General features: G+C 43.1%; 1 protein-coding gene across 1 annotated transcript in view; it reads left to right on the top strand.

Annotated features, from left to right (window-relative positions):
• The window catches only part of pnpt1 (polyribonucleotide nucleotidyltransferase 1), a 127872-nt gene that overhangs the window by 25300 nt on the left and 76521 nt on the right, over window positions 1-26051 (top strand). Inside the window, exons 7-12 of the mRNA XM_084320028.1 lie at window positions 2163-2210; window positions 6852-6965; window positions 13676-13862; window positions 19950-20001; window positions 21352-21409; window positions 22168-22264. Of these exons, the coding sequence (XP_084176154.1) occupies window positions 2163-2210; window positions 6852-6965; window positions 13676-13862; window positions 19950-20001; window positions 21352-21409; window positions 22168-22264 (556 nt within the window). The remainder of the gene's footprint in view (window positions 1-2162; window positions 2211-6851; window positions 6966-13675; window positions 13863-19949; window positions 20002-21351; window positions 21410-22167; window positions 22265-26051) is intronic.

Raw genomic sequence — 26051 nt, forward strand, 5'->3', positions numbered from 1 at the left:
GATCCTTGACTAGTGCTGTAGGACTCTGCTCAACTCTCCAACGCTTCAATACCGCCACCTGGTGGCCGATCGGCGAATTGCAACCGGATGTTGATAATTGTGACGCCGGTGTGTCTCCCTATTCCCTCATGGCCACTCGCTATCGCTCGCGGGACTCCATCTTGACACACTGGATAATCGATCCGTTGCCATAACTCAATAAACAACATTATTTGGACGTATATAGTATTATACAACCTGGAAATGGACCGCATAGATCAACATCCCATAATAGCGATCTTTTTGCTCCACGCTCATCACCCAACGGTAAGAGGAGACTGGGGTGAGTTTCAGCCTTATAAACGACCCCCCCCCCCCCCCCCCCATCTGGCGTCAATTGGTATCAAACTGCATTTGATGATCTAATATAGCATTTATGGCTATAACTCACGTTCTATGAAATACTGCAGAAAACGATAAAAACATATTTATACTCTAGACCGTATTTTTGTATGACTGTGTGAATGAAAAAGTAAAACGTTCCTACATCCTGAACGATAGCTAATCGATGTTGAATGGGCCATAGTAATGTCAATTTAGCAATACAATTTAAAAAGTTATAGCCCTGCAAAGTAGGTGAACATCTCCATAGACAAATAGAGCTGGCAGACTGGCTACAAGGATGGATATAAGCGTGGCAGAGAAAGGGTTAAATGAGAGCAAGACCGAGATCATAATTTTTGGTGATACCTCTCCAGTCCCGCTTGCAAATGTTCTAGGTCCTCTGGGCTCTAACATCTGGTCCTCTGTTAGAAACCTCTGAGTGATTTTTGATAGTGCCTTCAAATTCACCAAACGGGTCAGCTCAGTGGTTAGGAACAGCTTTTTCCACCTCAGAACCCTAGCAAAGACCTATCTCTCCCAGAGCGACCTGGAGAGAGTGATCCACGCCTTCATTACAACTCTGCTGGATTACTGCAATGCTCTCTATACTGGCATTGATCAGGCATCACACCGCCACCTACAGCTCGTCCAAAATGCGGCTGCCTGACTTCTCACCAGCACATCACCCCAGTCCTGGCCTCAATCCAGTCCTGGCCTCACTCCACTGGCTCCCCCGTCTGTCACCGCTTTGATTTTAAATAACTTTTAACTGTTTTTAAATCCCTAAATGGCCCCACAGTAGCTGACCGAGCTCCTGCGTCTCCACACCCCATCAGCCGACCAACTGTTGCTAAATGTGCCCAGGTCTAGGCTCAAAATCAGAGGGGACAGAGCTTTTTCCCTAAACTGTGGAATAGCCTTTCCACATCAGGTCAAGCCAGACCCTTGAGGTCTATAAATCCTAGCTTAAGACTCATCTCTTCTCCCTGGTCTTTGACCAGAGCTGAGCCTGCCTCCTAGGTCGTTACTTTTAGTCCTTTTATGCCTTATTTTTGTATTCTACTGCACTTTTATTTCTTTTATTCTTATTTTGTTTTTATTTCTATCTGAACCCCTGCACTTATTTGTATTTGCACTTTTTGCACTTTTATATTTAGTATATTTACATTTACATTTAGTATATGTATTGTATATGTATTTTTTCTTTGCTCTATGTTTTTATCTGTGAAGCACTTTGCTACAGTCACAACTGTTGTAAATGTGCTATATAAATAAAATTGATTATTATGATCCAACCATGTCTGTGTAGAAACGGCAGACTACATTGTAGGGATGCACCAATATGAACATGTTGGCTGATTCCGATAAACGATATTAACATTTCTGTTATGGCCGATAATAACTGATATTACAAATGTCAATATCATCTGTAAATAAAACCCATTTCTACGATAATCTAATTTTGTACATACCATTTTTGTACATACTGAAACAATGTTGGCCCACAATCCTGTGCTGTGTCATTATCGCATGTAAGTGACTTTACCCAAACAAACTAGGAAAAAAAGTAGGTAAAATACACATGACGGCTATACAGAGAAATCAATAAAGAAATCACTATCACCAGCTGATATATGTTACCGATATACATCTGTCCAGTTTTGCCCATCGGACCGATATAGATATATGAAAAAAACGCTATCATCGGCCTATACCAATATGGTCACTGATATATCATGCATCCTTACTACTTTGTCATAGTATCTCATGCAAAACCCATGGTGTTCTCACCCATACAGCCTCAGCTGCCCTGGCCTTGTCTGATATCCCCTGGAACGGACCCATAGGTGAGGAACACACACCAGAGACGTAAAGAGGAAGGCCACCCATTAAGAATTCACATTATGTTCTTCCTTCTTCTTATTTTTGATACTGTACATAGCCATCTTTGTTATTTAAAATATATATAGTATAATATCTACATCCTGATACACTTTTAGAACTGTATATAGTCATCTTTATTTTAGTCATCTTATTTTATTCTATGCTAAATATATTGTATTTTTATCTTATTTTATCTGCACTGCACACTTTTAGAACTGTATATAGTCATCTTTATTTTAGTCATCTTATTTGATTCTATGCTAAATCTATTGTATTTTTATCTTATTTTATTATTAAGAATCTATCTTATTATTAAGATAGAAGCTGCTATGGTCGAGGACCACAATAAATAGAATTCCACTGTTCTTGCTGTAAAGTACTGAGAGAAAACGGTGCTTTTTCAATGTATGTGATGTATAGATTGGGGAGAGATGACCACAGCTAAAAACGGTGGTAATGAAATGTGCATGGTTCGCTTTAGAAAACGGTGATAGAAGAAGAGGCAGTAGCCATCACTGCAGAAGGTTTAGCAGCCAGCCGAATGTTTACATTCCTTGTAAGAACATAGATAACAGAGTGTAGGCCCAGAGCAGGAGGAGAGGGGTGACCTCTTTAATGCAACAGTGGATGAAACGTTTAATGGTGTGAAAGGTTAGCAGTCGTCATGACAGCACGTCGCATGACAACCAGGAGAGGGGCGGGGGGCCGTCGTTGCTACGACGAACATCTATAAGTCGAACGGTGTTTCCGGGTGTTGAGCAGACTAGAATCTGACTCAGACGAGAATCTGACCAAGAGCGAGTAGGACTGAGATCACACAGAGGAGAGACTCTTCCTCCTCCACCACGGAGGGGGGGGGGGAAAGGGAGAATGCCACATCATCATTACAGTAGCTTCGGCTAACACGAGGAGGGTTTCAGGCTAACGACCAGGCCTGACCACTATTGGACTGAATAACAAAAGGACAATTCTGAACACACCGAGAGATCATTAGAATAGACTCTTCAAGGACGATACAATTTGATAACATCTGATAACATCTGATTATGAGGTTCTGTTTATAGCAATAAAACCACGCTTTTCCTTGTAAGGTATTTCACGTTGTCGAAGTGTCGAATTCTTACGGAGGTGGGGAAGTATTATGGTTTACGGATTGCACTAACGGGGGGGAGATAAGGATCTTATCTACCAGTATCGGAGACGTCAGGACCATTAAAAGTACACAACGCAGAGGAATTGGATGGAGAGCCAAACAGACGAAGACGTGATACTGGCCAGTTTGATCACAATCTAACAGATGATGCCGTTGGGACCCGGATTTGCAAGAGATTAAAACAACGGGAACAGTTGGTTGTTGATGACAGCCAGAAAGCAAGAGATAAGAACAACGGATAAAGACTTTTTCAATAATGGGGCGACAGTGGACAACAGTCATCAATGTGTGGGAGAATCATGATCGAAGCAAGGCCGGCCAGCCCTGGGAGAGAGCGGCGAGTCGAGCGGTCAGGAGGCGAACCAGCGCTGGAGGGGAAACAGCGCTCCGATCAAAAATGTGAGTTCACTGTGCACACGGTTGTTTTGATTTCAAGCCAAATAAAAACGAACAGATAGTGAATCCGTAAACGTAAACATTTCTAGTTTGACACAGAGAGAGAATGCCAGCTGTGATAATATGAGCAGAGAGCCATGGTGAAAATCGAGGGTGTTATCTACAGAGAATGAAAAGCAAACGAGGCAGGCTGCACAGTTTTGGTTTAAGGAGGGTAAATGCGAGATGAGGAAAGGGGGGGGGGGGGGGGGCGCTTGAATCAGATCGAAAAATTGTTATGGCGGGACTGTTTTCATAACAGAAGGAAAGTCGAAAGGAGATTGTACCAGTGTGTATTATGTCCGATCAGGCAAGAGTATTAGTCTGAGAAAGCGTCCCCTGATAATGGATAGGAAAGATCATTAGAGAGGAAAACAGCAGTGTTTTTAGGCCTTGGAAGGAGGGGCAGCGTTCGTTTTGTTTGTGAGAGAGTAGCCATTATGAGCGAGTCAAAATGGCCGTGAGCACCACGAGGAGATAACAACAGATAAAGAACCAGGAAGTGACACGTCAACTAAAACACCATGGAGGAGGAGTAGGTCGCCACCTAGTGGCGGAGGGGGGGTAGTGCTGGGGAGTTTTCATTACCCATAGGGGAATATTTAGATAGAGGCCTGTACTACCATCTAGTGGCGGAGTGGGGGAGTGATTCAATAGTGAATCTAATGAGATTAAATAAGAATTGCACAGAAAGATGGTGCAGTTATTTGAATGGGTTAATAATTGAATAAAGAGGGAGTTTGAATTCCAGTGGGGCCTTCTCACACCTAATAAATAGGCAGAGTCTTGAGGGGACACGTCACCAGAAAGAACTGGCGCGCGCTGGGGGTCACCCGTGGGACAAACGTAGAGCGCCGAGTGGGTATCGTTTAGCTGCTGGTGTCACGCCGGAAGACAACAAAACAGGGAACAGCCCTGTAGGATTAGATATGGGTGTGGAGAAGGTGGGGGACTAATAGAACAAATAGGAGCTTGCAGAGGAAAAAAAATATATAGAGAACGAGCTGCAGGCCCAAAGCCATGGTAGACTAATAGCAAAACAAGGGAAGTCGAATGGACAGACGACTGCCGGTGTTGTGTTTCTGCTTTCAAGGGGGGAATGACACAGACAGCGATGGAGATGACCAGGAGACAGACTGGAGGAGGAGGAAGCCGCAGGGGCCAGGCACCGCAGCCTGGTACACAGATGATCCACGACGAGAGGGAGGAGACGGCGGCGGTGGAGGAGCAGATGTGGAGAGGACAGCCAGAGACACTGAGCAGTAGCAGACCAGGGGGGACATTTTTGCCTAGGGGACCGCGCCCTGGAGGGGGGACCAGCTCAGGAAAGGAGCCGTCATTGAAAGGGGCCCTTGCCTAGAAGACGGGACCGGCCCGAGATGGGAGGTGTACTGTAAGAGAGGGAAGGGAGCGCTCTGATTTGGACGTGGGGTACCTGATAGGGGGGCCGAAGGGTTTAGGTGTGTCGTTTGAAAAGTTGCAATCTGTGTTTTTCTCTGTCTCTCTCTCTCTCTCCTCCATGACCGTTGTTTATCCTTTCTGGTTTGGGTGTGATGCGGGTAATGGAAAACAAAAGGAAAACAGCAGACGGCGGGGCCCTAATTGTTATGAGTCTATTTTTGTGTATAATTAATTGAAAAACCAAGTAGTCTTATGATTCTGAGGGGTGATAAGAATCAAGGGGGGATTGAGAGAAAACGGTGCTTTTTCAATGTATGTGATGTATAGATTGGGGAGAGATGACCACAGCTAAAAACGGTGGTAATGAAATGTGCATGGTTCGCTTTAGAAAACGGTGATAGAAGAAGAGGCAGTAGCCATCACTGCAGAAGGTTTAGCAGCCAGCCGAATGTTTACATTCCTTGTAAGAACATAGATAACAGAGTGTAGGCCCAGAGCAGGAGGAGAGGGGTGACCTCTTTAATGCAACAGTGGATGAAACGTTTAATGGTGTGAAAGGTTAGCAGTCGTCATGACAGCACGTCGCATGACAACCAGGAGAGGGGCGGGGGGCCGTCGTTGCTACGACGAACATCTATAAGTCGAACGGTGTTTCCGGGTGTTGAGCAGACTAGAATCTGACTCAGACGAGAATCTGACCAAGAGCGAGTAGGACTGAGATCACACAGAGGAGAGACTCTTCCTCCTCCACCACGGAGGGGGGGGGGGAAAGGGAGAATGCCACATCATCATTACAGTAGCTTCGGCTAACACGAGGAGGGTTTCAGGCTAACGACCAGGCCTGACCACTATTGGACTGAATAACAAAAGGACAATTCTGAACACACCGAGAGATCATTAGAATAGACTCTTCAAGGACGATACAATTTGATAACATCTGATAACATCTGATTATGAGGTTCTGTTTATAGCAATAAAACCACGCTTTTCCTTGTAAGGTATTTCACGTTGTCGAAGTGTCGAATTCTTACGGAGGTGGGGAAGTATTATGGTTTACGGATTGCACTAACGGGGGGGAGATAAGGATCTTATCTACCAGTATCGGAGACGTCAGGACCATTAAAAGTACACAACGCAGAGGAATTGGATGGAGAGCCAAACAGACGAAGACGTGATACTGGCCAGTTTGATCAGAATCTTACAGTACTGAAATAAGTGAATCTGAATCTGTGCCCTAGGGTGGGGTGGGAGGGCGGGGGGTAAATGGTAAATGGCTGCATTTTTATATAGCGCGTTTATCCAAAGCGCTTTACAATTTGTTCCTCACATTTTACCCATTCACTCACACATTCACACACCGATGGCGGAGGCAACCATGCAAGGTGCCAACCTGCACATCGGGAGCAATTAGGCGTTAAGTGTCTTGCTCAAGGACACTTCGACACACTGCCCGGGAGGAGCGGGAATCGAACCGGGAGCCTCTGGATTACCAGATGACTGCTCTACCTCCTGAGCCACTGTCGGCCCGGGGGGTGCATGAGCAAGCATCTGTGTGCACGTGCGCGCCTATATACATGATGCGGCATCACAGCAGCTGTGTGTGTGTGTGGTCCAGGTGCGGTGCGTGTGGGCCTAATAGAGGACCAGTTCCTGATCAACCCCACCAGGAAGGAAATGGCTTCCAGTAGCTTGAACCTCATCGTGGCTGCAGCCGCCAGCAGCCAAGTGGGTTAGTACATTACACTGTTACCAAGCCACAGTTCTGTCCCACCATGTAATACATATCGTTAGCCTCACACGATAATTGCCTAAGTCATTTTTCAAGATTTTTGGAAAAGAAGAAAAAAAACGTTCCATCAATTGTGTAAGAGTTTTTAATTTATATTTTTAAAATAAGTTCCACAAGGTGTATCAACAAGTTTGCAAAAATACAAAAACACAACAACCATTGTGTAACAAAATAAGGTGACTTTTAAAGAAAATATGTTGTGACTTAGGCATTTTTTCCTCGTACATACATACATGTCATACACTAAGGCAGTTGTTATACGAGGCAAGCGATTGCCATCTGTGTATGTAATGTTAAAATGCACAAGTCACACAAGTGAGTTAGGCAAATGGGGATTTTTTAACATACCGCGTGTTCTGATTGGCTGAGGACATAGGCACTAAGCCAGGGCGATGCAGCAGTGTGAGGAGAGTCGTTCTGATTGGCTGAGGACATAGGCACTAAGCCAGGGCGATGCAGCAGTGTGAGGAGAGTCATTCTGATTGGCTGAGGACATAGGCACTAGGGATGGGTACCGAATTTGGTACTTTTTAGGTACCGAACCGAAACACGTCGGTACTACAGAGTATCGATTCAAGTGAGATACCGACAAAAAAAAGAAAAACAAATTAACCTTTTTTTGAAATTTTTCCTTTTTTTTTCTTTTTTCTTCATGTCAACGTTCACACGCACAATATATTCTTACCTTTACTTGATTCAACAACAAAGCAGTCGGAGCAATGGCAAGCCGAAAACTGTCAAAATTGTAGTTATTTGAAGTTTGGATTATTTTTTTCACGACTGAGGTAGGTAAATACATTTTTTTTAGACTAAAGTACAGAAAAAAGGTACCGTTGGGTACCGGTATCGATATCGATTCACAGGTACTGGTACTGTATCGGTTCAAATGTGAAAGGTACCCATCCCTAATAGGCACCAAGCCAGGACGATGCAGCAGTGTGAGGAGAGTACAGTTAGGCAGAAATCTCAATTTGGCAAAAAAATTACTTGGGCAGTTATCGTATGAGGCTAACGATAAGTGATTTCTTTATGTACCTTTGTTTATATATATTTCCCATGTACAATATCATTATAGATATCAAATAAGTACATCAAACAGTTGCTCCCATCTTGATTGGGTACACTACGTTTTATGACCGTAAGTTTCACTTTCACTTTGGTAGTAGATGAAGCTATTGAGGCGAGGAGCACACTAGTTTATTTAGTTTGTACCATTTGCAATCCCTTCAGTAAATAGTTAAAAGTTAGTCTTGTTGAGTTACGCGTCAACTACAGTATATGCTTGGATTCAATAGTTTTAAGTTTTTTTTTTATATATAATTTTTTTGGCATTTTTACAGCTTTATTGGTCACGCAGGACCGACAGAGGAGAGGGCGAACGGGAGGAGAGGTGGGGGAGACATGCGACAAATAACGACGGGAGCTGGGATCGAACCCGGGTCGGCCGCGTAGGTGTGCGAGGCACTATGGTATGCACCACGAGGGCGCCCCAATAGTTTTAAGTTTTGAACAATTACAAGGAGCTACACTAAGGGCCCGCGTCCACCTAGCGCATATTTCTCCGTGAAACATGCTGGGAGTGCGCCGGCAGAGCTGGCTTGACGCGCATCTTGTAGATGACAGAAAGAAATCTACAGCCATGCCGCGGTTTTGCACATATTATAGCATATTTGAATAACTTTATTGTATATTAATTATATATATAGTTATTGCCTGACACCACAGTTCGCCCTTTGCTTTTTATTAGCTTTTTAGTAGTGTATTCGTGTAGTTATTATTATTAGTTTTGTCGCGGATCTCAATGGTCTGTGTGGAGACAGCCAGACAGGCAGGCAGCTCCGGTGTCAGGTTACAAGCAGAGTGGTAGATGACTGGCTGTGATTGGTTGTTTGAATATGCGCTCGGCGCACCGCTCTAGAAAAGTTCAGCCAGTTTCAACTCTCTGGCTTGTGCGGCCGCATAAAGGCGCTGAAGAAAGAAGCCGACGGCAGCGCACTTCCTAGAGGCGGCCGCATGGGGCCGCATGCGCTCCCTCCCCATTGTAATACATTGAAAACAGACGCGTGCGGTCCTAAATATGCGCTAGGTGGACGCGGGCCCTAACAGTACACTTCTGTGCTTTCACTAATTCAAAGCACATGTTTAGTATGATAGTCATTAATATGCTGTACGTATAATTTAAGTACACTTAAAAAGAAACAAAGGTGTTTACCACACCAGTGCCATTCACTGATTTACTTGTTTCTGAGGCCCGACCGTTGAGTTCCAATCACGTGTTAACACGCTTCTGGATAGTTTTTCCTTTAACTTTTTTTTATTTTTTTTTTAATACCCTATTCCATCCAGGGAGCCTGGTGTTATCATAGGGAATGAGTCTGAGATCGCAAAAGTCCAATACCGCCGCCTGGTAGGATGCGGCCGGTATTGCACATCCATTGAAACACTGTGTCTTGGGCTGTGCGTCGATTATATAGGTCCGGGCGGACTTTTCTTTGTCGGACAAGTGTAGCGGTTATAACGCTCGGATTGAGGAGAAACAAACACCAGTTCTGTGGTGGATTATGTTGGTGAAACGATGGACATCAATACTTGGAATGGCGATCAGATAATTGAAATATTCTTTTCGGGGTATATCCTAGTCAAGGTAAGGGCTATATGGTATCAATCTTGCGTTGATCCAAGAATGTTTTCATTGCGATCCGTATGTGTGTAATGCTAGTCCATAACGTATTCCGTTGGTGACGATCAAAGCATCGAAAAACGACCCCCCCCCCCCACCCTTTCATGCATTCATGATGGAACATAATACTTATCATACGCATTTGATTTTTTAATTGTGGTGTGTGTAGGGACAAAACGCCAATGCATTTAGTATAATACATGTTGCGGCTTATAACCAGCCTCTCAGGAATTGGCCCGGATCATTCCGAAATAACACTCATATTCACCACGGTATAAAACGAGAACGTATGGATGGGAAAATTATTTCTTTTTTGCATCTTGACCGGAGGAAACTCAGTGTCAAATGACTATAGTATTGTATCCATAGCTATAATATAGAATAAGTTATAGCTCTACAAACAAGGTGACGGACTCCATTAGTTTAATGGGTGGCATGGCATGGCATAGCCGTCGCCTGGAAGAGGCGTGGCACAGAATGTGTTAAGTTGTACTTTAGTAAACGTATTAAAAAGTGTACTATCTTGGTAAGCAAAAGTAACCAAAAATATATCAAAAGTCTAATTTCAAGCGCGGCTGGGTAGCGCACCGGACTAAGCGCCTGCCTACCACCGCAGAGACACTGGTATCGAATCCAGCGGTCAGCGGTACCTCCGGCTTGGTCGGTCGTCCATACTAACCAATTGGCAGTGTTAGCGGGTGGGAAGCCGGTGGGGTGTGTATCCTGGTCGTTGTAAACAGCGACTCCTACAGGTCGGTCGGGGCGCCTGCTCAGCGAGGGAGGGGGAACTGGGGGAAGTAGTGTGAGCCTCCCACGCGTTACACTCCCCCAGTGAGAGTCCTCGCTGTCAGGTGAAAAGAAGCGGCTGGCTGACTCCACATGTATCGGAGGGGACATGTGATAGTATCTGTCAACCCTCCCTAGACCGGCAAGTGGGGGGCAAATGCGCGCAATGACCAGGAAGGGAATTGGCATAACGACTAAATTGGGATAAGAGAAAAAAGGGGGAGAAAAAGTAGATACAAATTTATCTAATTTCAATACATTTAGTGTCAATTTAACACAACTTTAGTATACCTTCTGAATACATACAAAGTATGCTAAAGTAAAGTAACCCTATTCAATATTTTTCTAAAGATGTTTTCCTGTACGGTCCTCATCAGAACATGTTTAGCATGTGAACTCTTAGAATAAATAGTAGTATAAAAAAAGGATACTTTTTTGTCACTAAACGTATACCTCACATTGAATCTATACAAGTATCATTGTTCACAGGGTTCGCACAAGGTCCTTGAAGTGCTTAACATGTTGAGTGCCGTTTCTGTGCCCCAACCGCTCAGTGCCGTAAACGAAGATTCTCGTTTCTGGGTCGTTTTTTTTTTTTTTTTTTTATTTTAATACCTGATTCATTCTCAGGGAGCTGTATTTTGCATGTAAAAGGCATAATGGGACTCCGAAGGTGCAGTACCGGCTGCATCCTACCAGGCGGCGGTATCGAGCTACATTTCCAACACTGTATCCTCTGCTGTGGAAAATCTCCAGGTCTCGGATTCCATTCTTTGTTCACGGGAAGCGGCACAGTTCAGCCGGTCACACAGAAGCCCAGTTAATTATGCTTGATCCGTATGTTATGGTCATTTATAACATCGATCAAATGGGGATTGGATCTACCAGATGGCGATCAAGAAATTGGAATATTCTTTTTGGATCACTTTCGACCGAAGGTAAGAGCGATTCAACGTCAATTCTAGCCTGATCCTGCAATGCTTTCATAGCAATCGGGCTGGTAACTGTTTTTAGTGTTCAATGCGAATGCCGTTACCGACGCTCGAATAATCAGAAACTACCCCCCCTAATACTGATAATGTGGACTTGAATCCGGAACAATTGCGTTTTTAATTAATTAATTTTTTTAACCTTTATTTAACCAGGACGTCCCATTGAGACACAAGATCTCTTTTGCAAGGGAGACCTGGCCAAGATGACGGCAATAACATTTGCAATATATCAGACAGCAATAGAATGTGCGGTACATCACACAAGAACATAATAAAAGTGCATGTATACAATATACAATACATCACATGTAAACACAAAAACACAAAACAGAATAGTCTACATAATAGTAAAAGTGTACGACAGTAAAATACAGGGTAATACAGTAATTTTGCAGTTTTGCAGTTGGGACCCGACTAGAGAAAGCAGCGACATTCTTCTTGTAGGAAGTTATGTAATACAGATTTAAATTCGCAGAGGGAGACCAGGGTATCTAAGTGGATATGGTCCTGTAGCCCATTCCATGCCCAAGGTGCGAAGCTTGAAAAAGCTGTTCTTCCTAGTTCAGTGTTTATTCTCGGGTTTTTAAAAAGTAGCCATCTTGTGGACCTGGTATGGTAGCTGCTAGAAGCTAATAGTAATTAGGTTGGAAAGATATAGGGGAAGCTTCCCTATGATGGCCTTATATATAAAAACAAACATGTGGGATTTCCTCTGTTCGTACAGAGAGGTCCATCCTACCATTTGGTAAAGCATACAATGGCACTAGTGATGAAGCGCAGAGAAGCATGATACACACTGTCTAGCTTTTTTAGCATTGAAGAGGCAGCATGCATATATATTATGTCACCATAGTCAATTACAGACAGGAGTGTGGCTTGAACAAGTTTCTTTCTGGCCTCAAAAGAAAAGCATCGTTTGTTGCGAAAGAAAAAAACAAGTTTTAGTTTAAGTTTCTTTGTGAGGTTTCCAATATGCACTTTAAAAGATAGCTTTTCATCCAGCCATAGCCCAAGATACTTGTAGGATGAAACATTTTCTATGGTTGCTCCCTTTAGCGTAACGATATGAACATGATTCACTGGCTGTGAGCGAGCCCTTGTCAACATCATGGATTTAGTTTTCTTTGCATTTAAAACTAGTTTAAGATCAAAAAGGGAGGTTTGAAAACAATTAAACGCAGCCTGGAGGTTCTCAATCACCTGAGTAAGGGAGGGAGCACTTGTATACAGGACTGTATCGTCCGCATAAAGATGCGTCTTGGCTGTCTGGATTTTATTTCCCAGGTCATTTATAAAAATAGAGAATAAAACCGGAGCCAAAATAGACCCTTGGGGAACACCTTTGTTGATTTCTAAAAAACTTGATTTGTAGTTCTCTGCAAATATACATTGTGTTCTGTCTGAGAGGTAATTGAACCAATTTACCGCTTCCTGTCCAATGCCAATGTTGTCCAGTCTATCCAGTAATAGTTTGTGGTCTACGGAGTCAAATTTCATGAATTACCCTAGACTGCTCTAAAACCATACTTATATTCACCACGGTATAACACAGGAATCTTGACCGGAAGAAACCCAGTGACAAATTACTATAGTATTGAATCCATGGCTATAATATAGAATATAGATTTAGCTCTACAAACAAGGTGACCGTTTACATGGGGTTAATAGGTGGCATCAGGTTAAAGTACTTCATTCTTTACAAAAAAAGTCGAGGCCTGGAATTAAACAGCTAATTTTTTTAACAAGGTGCTTAAAAAGTCCTTGGAATTCATATCAACCATTCGTATGGAAAGTTTTGTTCATCCATGATAAAATTGTTCTGAATCAAGAATAATTTTATTTCTTTTAATCTAAAGTGTAACTAATTGTCGCAAATTGGTTTTAAGCCATAAATATTGGATCCATAATAATAAAAAATGGAAATAATAATAATAATAATAATAATAATAATAATAATAATAATAATAATAATAATAATAATAATAATAATAATAATAATAATAATAATAATAATAATAATAATACGCATTTAAAAGTGAATTGGATCCTTTTAAATGCCCTTTTAAAATGAAAAATAGTGCTTGGAAAAGTACTTGACAGTCCTTGAATTTCATTTTGCAATGTCTGTGGGAACCCTGCACTGTTCACCACATAGAAGCCACTGCATTGAGGACCTTTTCTCTGTCCCTCAGTTATGATGGAGGCGTCTGCGGAGAACGTGCTGCAGCAGGACTTCTGTCACGCCGTGAAGCTGGGGGTCAAACACAGCCAGCAGATCATCCTCGGCATCCAGCAGCTCGTCCGCGAGCAGAAGATCACCAAGAGGACCCCGACCAAGATGTTCTCCACCCCGGCTGAGATGGTGGAGCACGTGCGGCAGTAAGACCCTATCCTATGATGTACTACACTGATAGGCCTTTCACACCGCCGGCCGGGCTCCGTGCCTGTGCCGGTTCCCGAACCTAATCTCCAACCGGCCCGGCGAGTTCACACCGGAAATAATTGGTTCGGAATGTAAAAAGTCGGTGCTCAGCTGGAACCGAAAAAGAGTTGTTTTTTCCTTGCGAACCGTGACATCATCAGTTCTAGGCTGTCGGGACAAGCGAAAACAGCAGAGGTTCGGCATTGCACTCAATCGATCCATTCAACAGGAAGCGATTTGTGACTGATCTCAAAATGAGATTAGATTCAAATGTATTGTTATGATACAGCACAAGTACAATACACCATCCAACCAGAGTGGATAAAGAAATGCTCCATAAATAAATATGCGTGGAGAAAGGCTTAGTGAAGCAGCCTGAGCGAGTGAGCACACACACACACATACTGTATACGTGCGAAATTAATCGTTCCAGCAAAGTAGGCTTCTATTATTCTAATGACTTATTTTATTGGGTATCATAGTAGTAAGTGCTACTGTAAAACATGACATATTAGCATGACATCTCATTTATTAATGCCAATACTGAACGACTGCTCAATTGGCTCTTGACAAGTGTAAACTATGGATTAGTCGGTCGCAGTCAACGTCGGACCCTTTAGCTCAACTGGTTAGGGCGGCTGCCTGTGGATCCTATGGTCACAGGTTCAATTATCTCGGTTACACAAGTTTATTTTAATTTTATTTCATTAATTTATGCATTTATTTATCCGCTCTGGTTGGATGGTGTACTTGTGCTGTATAATGACAATACATTTGAATCGAATCTCATTTTGAGATTGCTACCTGTTGAGTGGATCAGCATGGTGCAAATGCAATGCCGTTCCTTTGAAGCTGTTTTGCACACGGCACATTTTGCCAGTGTCGTGTTCATAATCCTTGTGTTTACTTCCGCCTGAGTAACAACCTCGAAACTGGCCCCTGTAAATGATACCAATGTACAGTAAATGTCCTAACCCAACCCCCTCCAATGTACAGCTACCCCCCCCACCCCGCCTACCCAACCCCCCCCCCCCCCCCCCCCAACCACCTCCAATGTAGCTTCCCCCCCCCACCCCACCCCACCTCACCTACCCAACCCCCTCCCCCACCTACCCAACCTCCTCCAATGTACAGTTTCTTCATCAAATGTATACTCTCTTTTTTAAACTCTTTTTGTATCACAAACAGTACTGCATTTTATGTCATAAATGTATAGATGTAGCAGTACTGTCTATCTGTATGTCATGTATGTCATATATGTTATGATGAATTGAAAATGGGGGACCCTGATGTAAACAAGACGAAAGTCTTTCTCTGGTCTGCATCCCCTTAACCCTTTATCTGCCGGAGCTTATTCTCATCCTTGTAGCCTCTCTGCCAGCACTATTTGTCTATGGAGATGTTCACCTTCTTTGCAGGGCTATAACTTTTTAAATTGTATTTCTAAATTGACATTACTATGGCCCATTCAACATCAATTATCTATCGTTCAGGATGTAGGAACGTTTTACTTTTTCATTCACACATTCATACAAAAATACTGTCTAGAGTATAAATATGTTTTTATCGTTTTCTGCTGTATTTCATAGAACGTGACTTATAGCCATTTATGCATATATTAGATCATCAAATGCAGTTTGATAGCGATTGACTCCAGATTAAAATTTTCAATTGTACAAGGTCCTAAACGTCATGACTCATCATCTGCTGGTGACCGGAGGGGGGGGGGGTCGTTTATAATGCAATGACCGACGTTAAATGATTCATGTTGTATGGGTGATATATAGATCAGAACAGTTTGTATGGATAATAATAATCAAAAACGCTGAAACTCACCCCAGTCTTCTCTTACCGTTGGGTGATGAGCGTGGAGCAAAAAGATCGCTATTATGGGATGTTGATCTATGCGATCCATTTCCAGGTTGTATAATACCATATACGTCCAAATAATGTTGTTTATTGAGTTATGGCAACGGATCGATATCCAGTGTGTCAAGATGGAGTCCCGCGAGCGATAGCGAGTGGCCGGACGGTATAGGGAGACACACCGGCGTCACAATTATCAACATCCGGTTGCAACTCGCCGATCGGCCACCAGGTGGCGGTATTGAAGCGTTGGAGAGTTGAGCGGAGATCTACAGCACCAGGCAAGGATCCGTGGGTGAAATATGAATACCATGACAGAAATTTGAAATATTGATCTCAAAGACGCTGTAAAACGTCATTGGCAGATTACGCATGGCGAGGAATGACGTGGTAACACGTCATTGGCGAGAAAAGGGTTAACACTTTGAATGCCACTCATGGCTTTTCTCTGGTTTACCCCCCGCGGGTTGAATGCCCATCACGAGAATATTCGTTTTATTCAGGTTTTTTTTATTAGCGATCTGAAATCATATTGCATCAAGCGAGCCTACCGTTGGAGATCCAGTCACCCCAGGCTCTCAGATGTGAAAAAAGCGCCCCCTATCGTCTCCCAGATGGTAAATCACCCTTTTGGATTGGACTCAATGAAAGTGAATGGGAGAAAGGATTTCTGACTCCACATTTTACTTCTCACTCACGCAGCCAGCATCGACCGGCATCACTCCGGAGCCTGAAGAGCAGCGGGGATTATGTGTTCTACTGTATACACGGTTGATCAATACAATGATCGATTTTTTCGAATGGTGATCAGGAATTGGAATAATCCATTTGGATACCATCTGATCTCCGGTAAGAAATCTATGTTATCAGTCTTAGGATAATCAGACTCGTTTTCACGGATATATAAGCGTTTCCCCTATATGTGATATAGCTGTTTTGACTGTAAAAGCCATCAGGAAATAAGAGCAGCGATTATCAGCGTGCGGCACGAGCGTGCGTGCGCACACATACTATCGATTATCTAGCGTTTATTTGAAAACAATTCATAAATAGGCAGACAAATGACAACGATCTAGATTCACAGCGGTTCCCAAACTTTTTTGGCCGTGCACCCCCTGTCACCTCCCGACCTAGCTGACGCACCCACCCCCCCCCCCCCCCCCCAATGGGTTTCTGTTAGAAAAAATTGTTGCTGGTCTCCGTGCACAGATTTTATTTTTTATTTGATCTCTTCCCACGGCAACTATGGATAGGGAATTTCTTTATTTAATTAAAATGTTCACGACAACATGGATGCATGTACTCTGCCAGCATGTTTAATATCCATAATACTAAAGGGTTGACTAAGATTTTTATGAAATTTTATTGTTAAAAAAAAAATGTATTGACCACCGCCTTTTCATGTCACGCACCACCTAGAGGGCGCTCGCGCACCACAAGGGGTGCGCGCACCACAGTTTGGGAACCACTGTTAGAATATTCCAGTAAAAGGCGATTATCATATGGGTTGTTTTTTCCGCAAAAACGAGTGATTTTCAAAATGCTATCAAACGGAAATGAAGCGATAAAAAAACAATCTGCTTTGACAATGTTGACTGGAAAATGAGTCTTTGATAAGCGACGGGCAGATTAGACACATAGCCATCATTTAAAACATAGAATAGGCGATATTAACGTTAACATTGGAGTGGATTTGGGCATTCAAGGGGGTAAAAAGGAAAACACGGACTGGCTCTCAAAGTGTTAACAATTGTGTGTATTGAGCCGTACTGTATTGTACCCATTCTGCAATCTGTTAATACAATTTTCAATCAATCAATCAAAACTCCATTGATGACGGAGGACGGTGGAACGTTGGTTCTGCTTAAATAGGTGTAAACACGGGCTGGTTCGCCAGAAAGCACCAAGGTTCAGAGGCTCCAGAACGGAGCCGGAGCTTGAACCGGAGCCCTGCCAGTGTGAAAGCTCCCTGTGTGATATGAACTGAATACAACACAGGATGGGGAATCTTTTGTTCTGCTTTAGAGATCATATCGTGGACAGTGACAGGAAGTGTGGGGGGCCTTGTGATCGCATGCTTGGTTTGTAGAGCCACCAGTACAGAGTCTTACACCTGTTCCTAACATAACGCCAGCGAGCAAATGCCCAACAATATTGCTTTGAAAGATTTCTTAACATGATATGAATGACATCACAGAGATAAGAGATGAGAACCAACCACCCTTTATTCAGATTCAGATTATTTTATTGTCACATCGTTCAGTACCTTACAGCAAAAAGAGTGAAATTCACTTTGTTGTGGTTCCTCGACCATAGCAGCATCCAATATAATATAAATAAAATAAAATGTGCATAGAATAAAAATAAAACAAGATAAAATAACAGCAAGATGACTATATACAGTTCTAAATAAGTGTGCAGTGCAGATAACAGGATGTAGATATTATACTATATCAAATTTAAATAACAAAAAGGCTATGTACATCACAGCTCCGGCGTTGTCACCAGCTTGGCTGGCCGTTCACACTAATACAATTGGCTGTATTAGAGGGTGGGAAAGCTGGCGGGGTGGGTCCGGGTCGTTGTAAACAGCGACTCCTACAGTTCGGTCGGGGCGCCTGCTCAGCGCGGATAGGATCTAAGGGGGGTAGTGTGATCCTTCCACACGTTACACCCCCTCAGTGAGAGTCCGCGCTGCCAGGTGAAAAGAAGCAGTTGATTGGCTAGACGTGTGTTGGAGGAAGCACGTGATAGCCTCCACTCTCCCAGACCGACTGTGGGGGGTAAGTGCGCAGCGACCAGGAAGGGGATTGGGAATTGGCATAACGACTAACATTGGGATGGGAGAAAATCGGAGGAAAAAGAAGGGGGAAAAAGATTTAAAAAAAAAAGAAAAAAACGCTATGTACAGTTCCAGCAAGAAAAGTTAAAGAGACATTCCACCAAAGATACCACCACTGTCTCATCTATTCTGTAGGTTACAGTTTAAATTGACTATTAGATGTAGGCCTGTGTTTCTGGGGGATTTCTAGCATATTTCTATACAAGCATTGTGAGTCTGAGATAATAAATTGTGACAAACGAATCCTTATGGAAACAAACGCAGAACAATGTTGTCAATGCTCAGAATTTCCAAACAACCGCGTCTCAACAAAGAACACCACTTATTAGGGATGCTCGATATTGGCTTTTTTACCTATACCGATATTGTCCAACTCTTAATTTCCGATACCGATATCAACCGATACCGATATATGCAGGGTTTCCCCCCCAAAAAATGTAATAATTTCAGGTAATTAACATTACATATGTCTTGTTGTGGAATTAACATAACATTATGCATACTTTTGACAATAAATAAAATCTGAATTTGTTCTTACTTGCTTGCCTGCGTACATAAAGGTTATAGAAATGTAAAAAAAAATTAAACCGATACCGATATTTTCCGATATCACATTTTAATGCCAATATCGGCCAATAATATCGGACATCCCTACCACTTATACATTTTCTTTGGGACGTGGTCTGTGGAATTTGAACGTCACACTTCCACTGTAAACAACAATACAATTGATGTTACATGAGCGGCCCTTGAAAAGGCTCTATGGCAGACGTGAATGATATCACAGAGATAAGGGATGAGAACCAACCAACCTTTATGAATGATATCACATAGATAAGGGATGAGAACCAACCAGCCTTTATGAATGATATTACAGAGATAAGGGATGAGAACCAACCATCCTTTATGAATGATATTACACAGATAAGGGATGATAACCAACCATCCTTTATGAATGATATTACAGAGATAAGGGATGAGAACCAACCATCCTTTATGAATGATATCAATCACAGAGATAAGGGATGAGAACCAACCAACCTTTATGTGTGTTCAGACAGGGGCGTTTATATTGACGTTTAGAATAGCTGGCATGCAAAGCCTTTATCTGTTGTTAGTACAGAGAGGAGCACTTTAATGTGATTACAGTGCAAGGAAATCACACCAACACATCACCATAGTAACAAGACTAACACAACCATTAACCATTTTGTTGCTAACTTGTGTATGTTCCATGAGTCTGACGTGTCCCATGGTCAGCTTTCACTCCAAAACTGTTTTGAATGTTTATGGTTATTTTTTGCATCTTAATTGTTCTGTTTTATTGTTCTTGCAGGTTTGCATCAGAAAGGATCTACTCTGTTTTTACAGACTCCACACACGATAAAGTAAGTCATGGATTCTGTTTCTTCCAGTGCCCTTCACTAGTTCAGGCTTTATACCAATGATGACACAAGACACGCCGTAAATTCACAATATTTATTGAAACAAAACCGAGAAAGAGAGCAGAGAAGAGACATGCTGAACTGGACACTAGATGAGTGTCCTCACCCGGCACACGTACAGCTCCTGTAGAGGCTTTGGTAAGAGGTACAAAGACATACCGCTAAGCAGCTGGCCTCTATGAGGCACTGGGGTGGCCTGCTGAGAGAAAGAGGAGAGGTGTGTTGGTGGATAACAGGTTATACCTGTAGAGAGAGTGGAGATATGAGGTGCAGCAGGTTATACCTGTAGAGATAGATATGAGGTGGAGCAGGTTATACCTGTAGAGAGAGGAGATATGAGGTGGAGCAGGTTATACCTGTAGAGAGAGAGAGGAGATATGAGGTGGAGCAGGTTATACCTGTAGAGAGAGAGAGGAGATTGATTGATTGATTGATTGATTGATTGATTGATTGATTGATTGATTGATTGATTGATTGATTGAAAAGTTTATTAACAGATTGCAGAATGGGTACAGTACAGTACAGCTCAATACATACAATTGTTAAGGGGATGCAGACCAGAGAAAGACTTTCGTCTTGTTTACATCAGGGTCCCCCATTTTCAATTCATCATAGATTATATAGGAGATATGAGGTGGAGCAGGTTATACCTGTAGAGAGAGAGAGGAGATATGAGGTGGAGCAGGTTATACCTGTAGAGAGAGAGAGGAGATATGAGGTGCAGCAGGTTATACCTGTAGAGAGAGAGAGGAGATATGAGGTGGAGCAGGTTATACCTGTAGACTAGAGAGAGAGATATGAGGTGCAGCAGGTTATACCTGTAGAGAGAGAGAGGAGATATGAGGTGGAGCAGGTTATACCTGTAGAGAGAGAGAGGAGATATGAGGTGGAGCAGGTTATACCTGTAGAGAGAGAGGAGATATGAGGTGGAGCAGGTTATACCTGTATACTAGAGAGAGAGAGAGGAGATATGAGGTGCAGCAGGTTATACCTGTAGAGAGAGAGGAGATATGAGGTGGAGCAGGTTATACCTGTAGAGAGAGAGAGGAGATATGAGGTGGAGCAGGTTATACCTGTAGAGAGAGAGAGGAGATATGAGGTGCAGCAGGTTATACCTGTAGAGAGAGAGAGGAGATATGAGGTGGAGCAGGTTATACCTGTAGAGAGAGAGGAGATTTGAGGTGGAGCAGGTTATACCTGTAGACTAGAGAGAGAGAGGAGATATGAGGTGCAGTAGGTTATACTGTATCTCCTGTCTCATATTTAATTTAACTAACGTATCTCCTGTTTCAGATTTCAAGGGATGATGCCATAAACAAAGTTCGCTTCGAAACAGAGGAGCAGATAAGAGGTAGGTTGGGCTTCATCATCATCGTATATAACCAAACTAAGATGTTTCATCTATTTTGGGGGCGAAATATATGTTACAATTAATGGTTGACCAATATGGCAGATGCCAATATTTAGAGAGCAGGGAGAGACGCAAAATTACTGAACATAAGTAGCAAGCTAGTTTATTACAGCTAGGTTTACACTTGCTAACATTAGCCTCAATAAACATGGAGTTAGCTTAAAATGTTGCAAAATGTTGCTAACCTGTGGATATAAAATATTGCAGTATTTTCCCCTTTAAAAATATCTGTGAATCTTAGTGCCCTATTTAGCCCCTTTCCGGGTTATCTAGCATGAAGTGATTGCTTTCAAATTGAGCCTGCAAAAGATGGCAATGTCAGTGGGCCAAAATCTAAATTTTATATATCAGGAGGCTGGCAGTAGCTATGGGCAGGGGTGGGCTCAGCTCAACCAAACTTGTGTCTTGCCCACCCAATCAATGGTTAAGAAAAAACAACACTAGTACTGTTTCTAACTTCTGGTCGAGAGTAAAATTGTGGTGCTGAAAAGACATGCTAACGGTACTGTTTTAGAAATATGAGAAGGGAGTAGAGGGTGTTCTTCCAGCAAACCTGAGGAAGCCACAATGTGTCACTCCAATGTTTGACCTATTTATGAGTTCAACTAAAGTCGATTTGAACACTCCAGATGTGCGCTGGATTACTTTTTACTTATTATTAAATTAATGACTTTGTATTCATATATTTCCTTTGACAGAGAGATTTCCTCAAGCAGAACCCTTTGAGGTCATCGAGTCTTTCAACATTGTGTCCAAAGATATCTTCCGCAACCTGGTGCTCAATGAGTACAAGAGGTAAGAGAGAGTACAGTAGACAACCTGGTGCTGAATGAAAACAAGAGGTAAGAGAGAGTAGACAACCTGGTGCTGGTGGGTCGTTTTCTTTTCTTTCTTTCTTTTTATTTTTGCTCCCTTTTGTTTATTAGTTAAATATACAGTTTACTTTTCTTTGTTGTTCTATAGTTTACAAGTAGCTGAATGAATGTCTTACCTCACATAACCTTTCCAAAGTCAAAGTCAGTTTATATTCCATCAGTCAGTTTGAAGCACATAGGCATGTTGACACGCATCCAGTGCACTCTTTTTGTGTTCTACATCACCTCCAGTGCACTCTTCTTGTGTTCTACATCACCTCTAGTGCACTCTTCTTGTGTTCTTCATCACCTCCAGTGCACTGTACATTGGAGGTGGTTGGGTGGGGGGGGGAGGGGGGGCTGTATAACTGTACAAGCAAAACTGTACATTGGAATATTGACAGAATCATACTTGGTAATTTACTGTACATTGGAGGGGGTTGGGTTAGGACATTTACGGGGGCCAGTTTCGAATTGCAGTCTCCCATAGGTGTTCTTTGAGAGTGGTTTTGAAAGTGGGTAGTGATTCACATTCCTTTACAGCTTTGGGTAGGGCGTTCCACATTGATGTGGCATAATTGCAAAACGTGTTTAGTCCCTTGTTTGAGCCGAATCTGGGTTTAACATGATTTGTGGAGCTCCCTCTGGTGTTGTGATCGTGGTATTCACTGACCTTTGGGAAGTATTTTGACATGTACATGGGTACCTTGGTCGTGGAGTGTATCTTGTAGACCAGGCCCATTGCAAGTTGCTGTACTCTGTCGTTTACTCTAAGCCATCCTAGGTTGTCAAAGTGGGCAGGGGTGAGGTGGGTTCTAGGAGTAAGGTCAAGCAGTAGTCTGACCAGTTTGTTTTGAGATGTTTGTAATTTTGTTTTTAGCGCCTTTAAGGTGCTTTGGTACCATGAGGTGCAAGCATAGTCGTAGTACCCTTGAATGAGTGCTCCTGCCAGAGTCTTCAGGGTATTCTTGTTTACCAGAGAGGAGATCCGGTACAAGAATCTAGTTCGTTGGTTGACTTTTTTTATTACCTTGGATGCCATTTTGTCACAGGAAAGATTAGCCTCTAGGATGGAACCCAGGTAGGTAATTTCATCTTTCCTTGTGACAATATTGTCTCCCACTGTAACTGAGAAGCCGTCGGTCTTGCTGAGTTTGTTATTTGAACCGAAGAGAATGGACTCTGTTTTGCCCATGTGTAATGATAGTTTGTTATCAGCGAGCCATATGCAGATTTTGCCTAGTTCCGAGCTGAGGGTTTTTTCAACCTGTAACTTGTTCTTGTCAGAGACCAGCAGGGCTGAGTCGTCCGCAAACAGGAACAAGTTGCAGTCACAAGCTGACGACATGTCATTTGCATAAATTATGAACAGTAGCGGTCCTAGTATGCTTCCTTGTGGAACACCACAGCTCACTGTGAGGGGGGGGGGGATAGAGTAACGTTTACCTCCACCATCTGTTCTCTCCCCTCATGTGTGTGTGTGTGTGCGCGCTGATCAGGAAATGAGAGAATATATTTTTCAGATCGCTTCTATAGCGTGCATAAGTACACATATACTATCGATAATCTAGCGTTTTTTTGTGTATGCCAGAATATTCCAGTAAAGGTAAATGTAACTGAGGGGTACAATTCCCTGACTGTATTGTTAGATATGATACTTACTACCACTACCTCTTGTACTTTAGACTCTGGCCACCCAGTACTAGGCATAAATAATTATGGTAAACACTCCCACGTAGATGAAACGATCCAACACAAATGTACCAAGTCGAAAGTCTGCGTTTAATAATAATTAATACATAGCAAAAGGTATGTAGAGCAATCACTTAATTACATTTATGATTTGAAATAGGATGCACTTTTATGGCAAATGAGTATTCGTTGGTATATCAATAGAGAACGTCCAATCTCTGGTGGCGCAGGCGGTAAATATACAACCTGGAATATTTAAGGAATAATAGCAATGATACTTTAATAATTATAGAACTGGATACACTAGGGGGGAATTCCGGTCGCTTGTAAGACAACTGGAGAAGGGGGGGGGGGGGTAGAGTCTGGCTGTATCCGTCTGGCCGAGGGTATCCTGGGAGAACCCACGGTTGTGCGGCTCGGTGCCTCAGTGATCCTCGATCCACAGATGAAAGCAGTTGGACTCTCTGTGGGCCGGCTTCCTTCGGTCCACGATGGAGAGACGTGAAGCGACCTCGTCGTGTAGAGCGTCTCCTCACCTGTCGTCCTCTCCGGGGGGGGGGTTTTCCAACACACGGCAGTGTTGGTCTTTATCCATAGAATAATCACTGTATACAAAGCATAATCCGTGCCTGGGAAGGCGGGCTGTCGTCGGTAGAATAATCCGGTATGCAGGTCCACTCGCTCGTCGGCTCTGGGGCTCCTCGGGTGCAGCCTCACATGGGGTCGGCCACCCTGGATAAGCAGCCAGTTCTCTGCCCGAAACGATGGGGTACTGACTACGATAGTATTCTCACCGCACGAAGCACTACATATGAATAGACTATTATTAGCTTAATAGACTACGTCCAACTCGACGATATAGTGCCAAATATGACTATTCAAATATTAATATACACGATGTCTCAATACCGATGGTAGGCCGAACTTGGCCTTACTCCCACACGTGGCGTCGCGGGGAGGCTTTACGTCTGTCACTCTATTGGAGGGTAAGAAACTGGACTAAAAAAGGAAGTCCTACTTTAGTAGCGCAGTATATATACGCACTATGAACAAATAGTACCGTTAGTGGTGCGGTAGCCAGATTCCTACGCGGAACTAGGACTTGTTCGTACATGTTGAGCGGTACGTCTGAACTGGGTCTGGGGGGTATGGCAGCCTGGCACCAAGGTCTCGACCAATAGTAGAATGGAGACTATTATGGGATGTTCAGTAGGCTAGAATGGATATTCAATGCATATTGTACAAGGAATATACAAGGGATATCAGGGAATATTAGAGAATATACAAATACAATTAAATATATATATATAAATAAATATATATATTCGGTTTAATCTGGCCCTTCACAACAGCCACCCCCTGATTGGTCCCAGACCTAATCAGTTAAGCAGAGACAGATTAATCGCGTTGTCTATTTACACATAAGGGTTTGCTGTAGGGGTCAGTCAACTTCACAAAGTCATAGGGTTATAGGGTCATGGTCATCATCGATTGTGTCTGGGAGTCGGGGCAGTTCTATGAGCCTCGCCACGGGACGGGTGTAAGTGCGACCCTGGACAAGCACTTCAGCTGCTCGGACCTTGCCGTCGGCACCGGTGATCACTTTGCTTACGCGGCCGGCCGGCCACATAGCTCTGGGCAGTGATTGATCAATAATCATGACGACTGTTCCTTCTGTCAAATTGTCTCTCTCCTTTACCCACTTCTGGCGGGTCTGTAGAGACGGTAGGTAGTGCAGTAGGAATGTCCTCTGTTGTGCACTCTCTATGGTAGTGCAATCATCTATGTTGGGGTCTGCGGAGATAACAGTGCTCAATCCACAGAACACAGGCTTCTTATTCTCAGCCTCCTCCTGACTGGCTTCCCTCGGGATAGGCGTGGGCCACTCTCCTTCCGGGAGCTTTAGGAATGCTGGGCCGTCACTGTAGACATTGCGACGGGTGAGGTCATCTAGGGGCATTCCCCGGGTGATGACGTCAGCTGGGTTCTGTTTTGTATCAACGTAGCGCCACTCTGTTTCTCCGGTTAACTCTTCG

The sequence above is a fragment of the Notolepis coatsorum genome, assembly GCF_963971535.1.
Source record: "Notolepis coatsorum genome assembly, chromosome: 8".
Lineage (NCBI taxonomy): Eukaryota > Metazoa > Chordata > Actinopteri > Aulopiformes > Paralepididae > Notolepis > Notolepis coatsorum.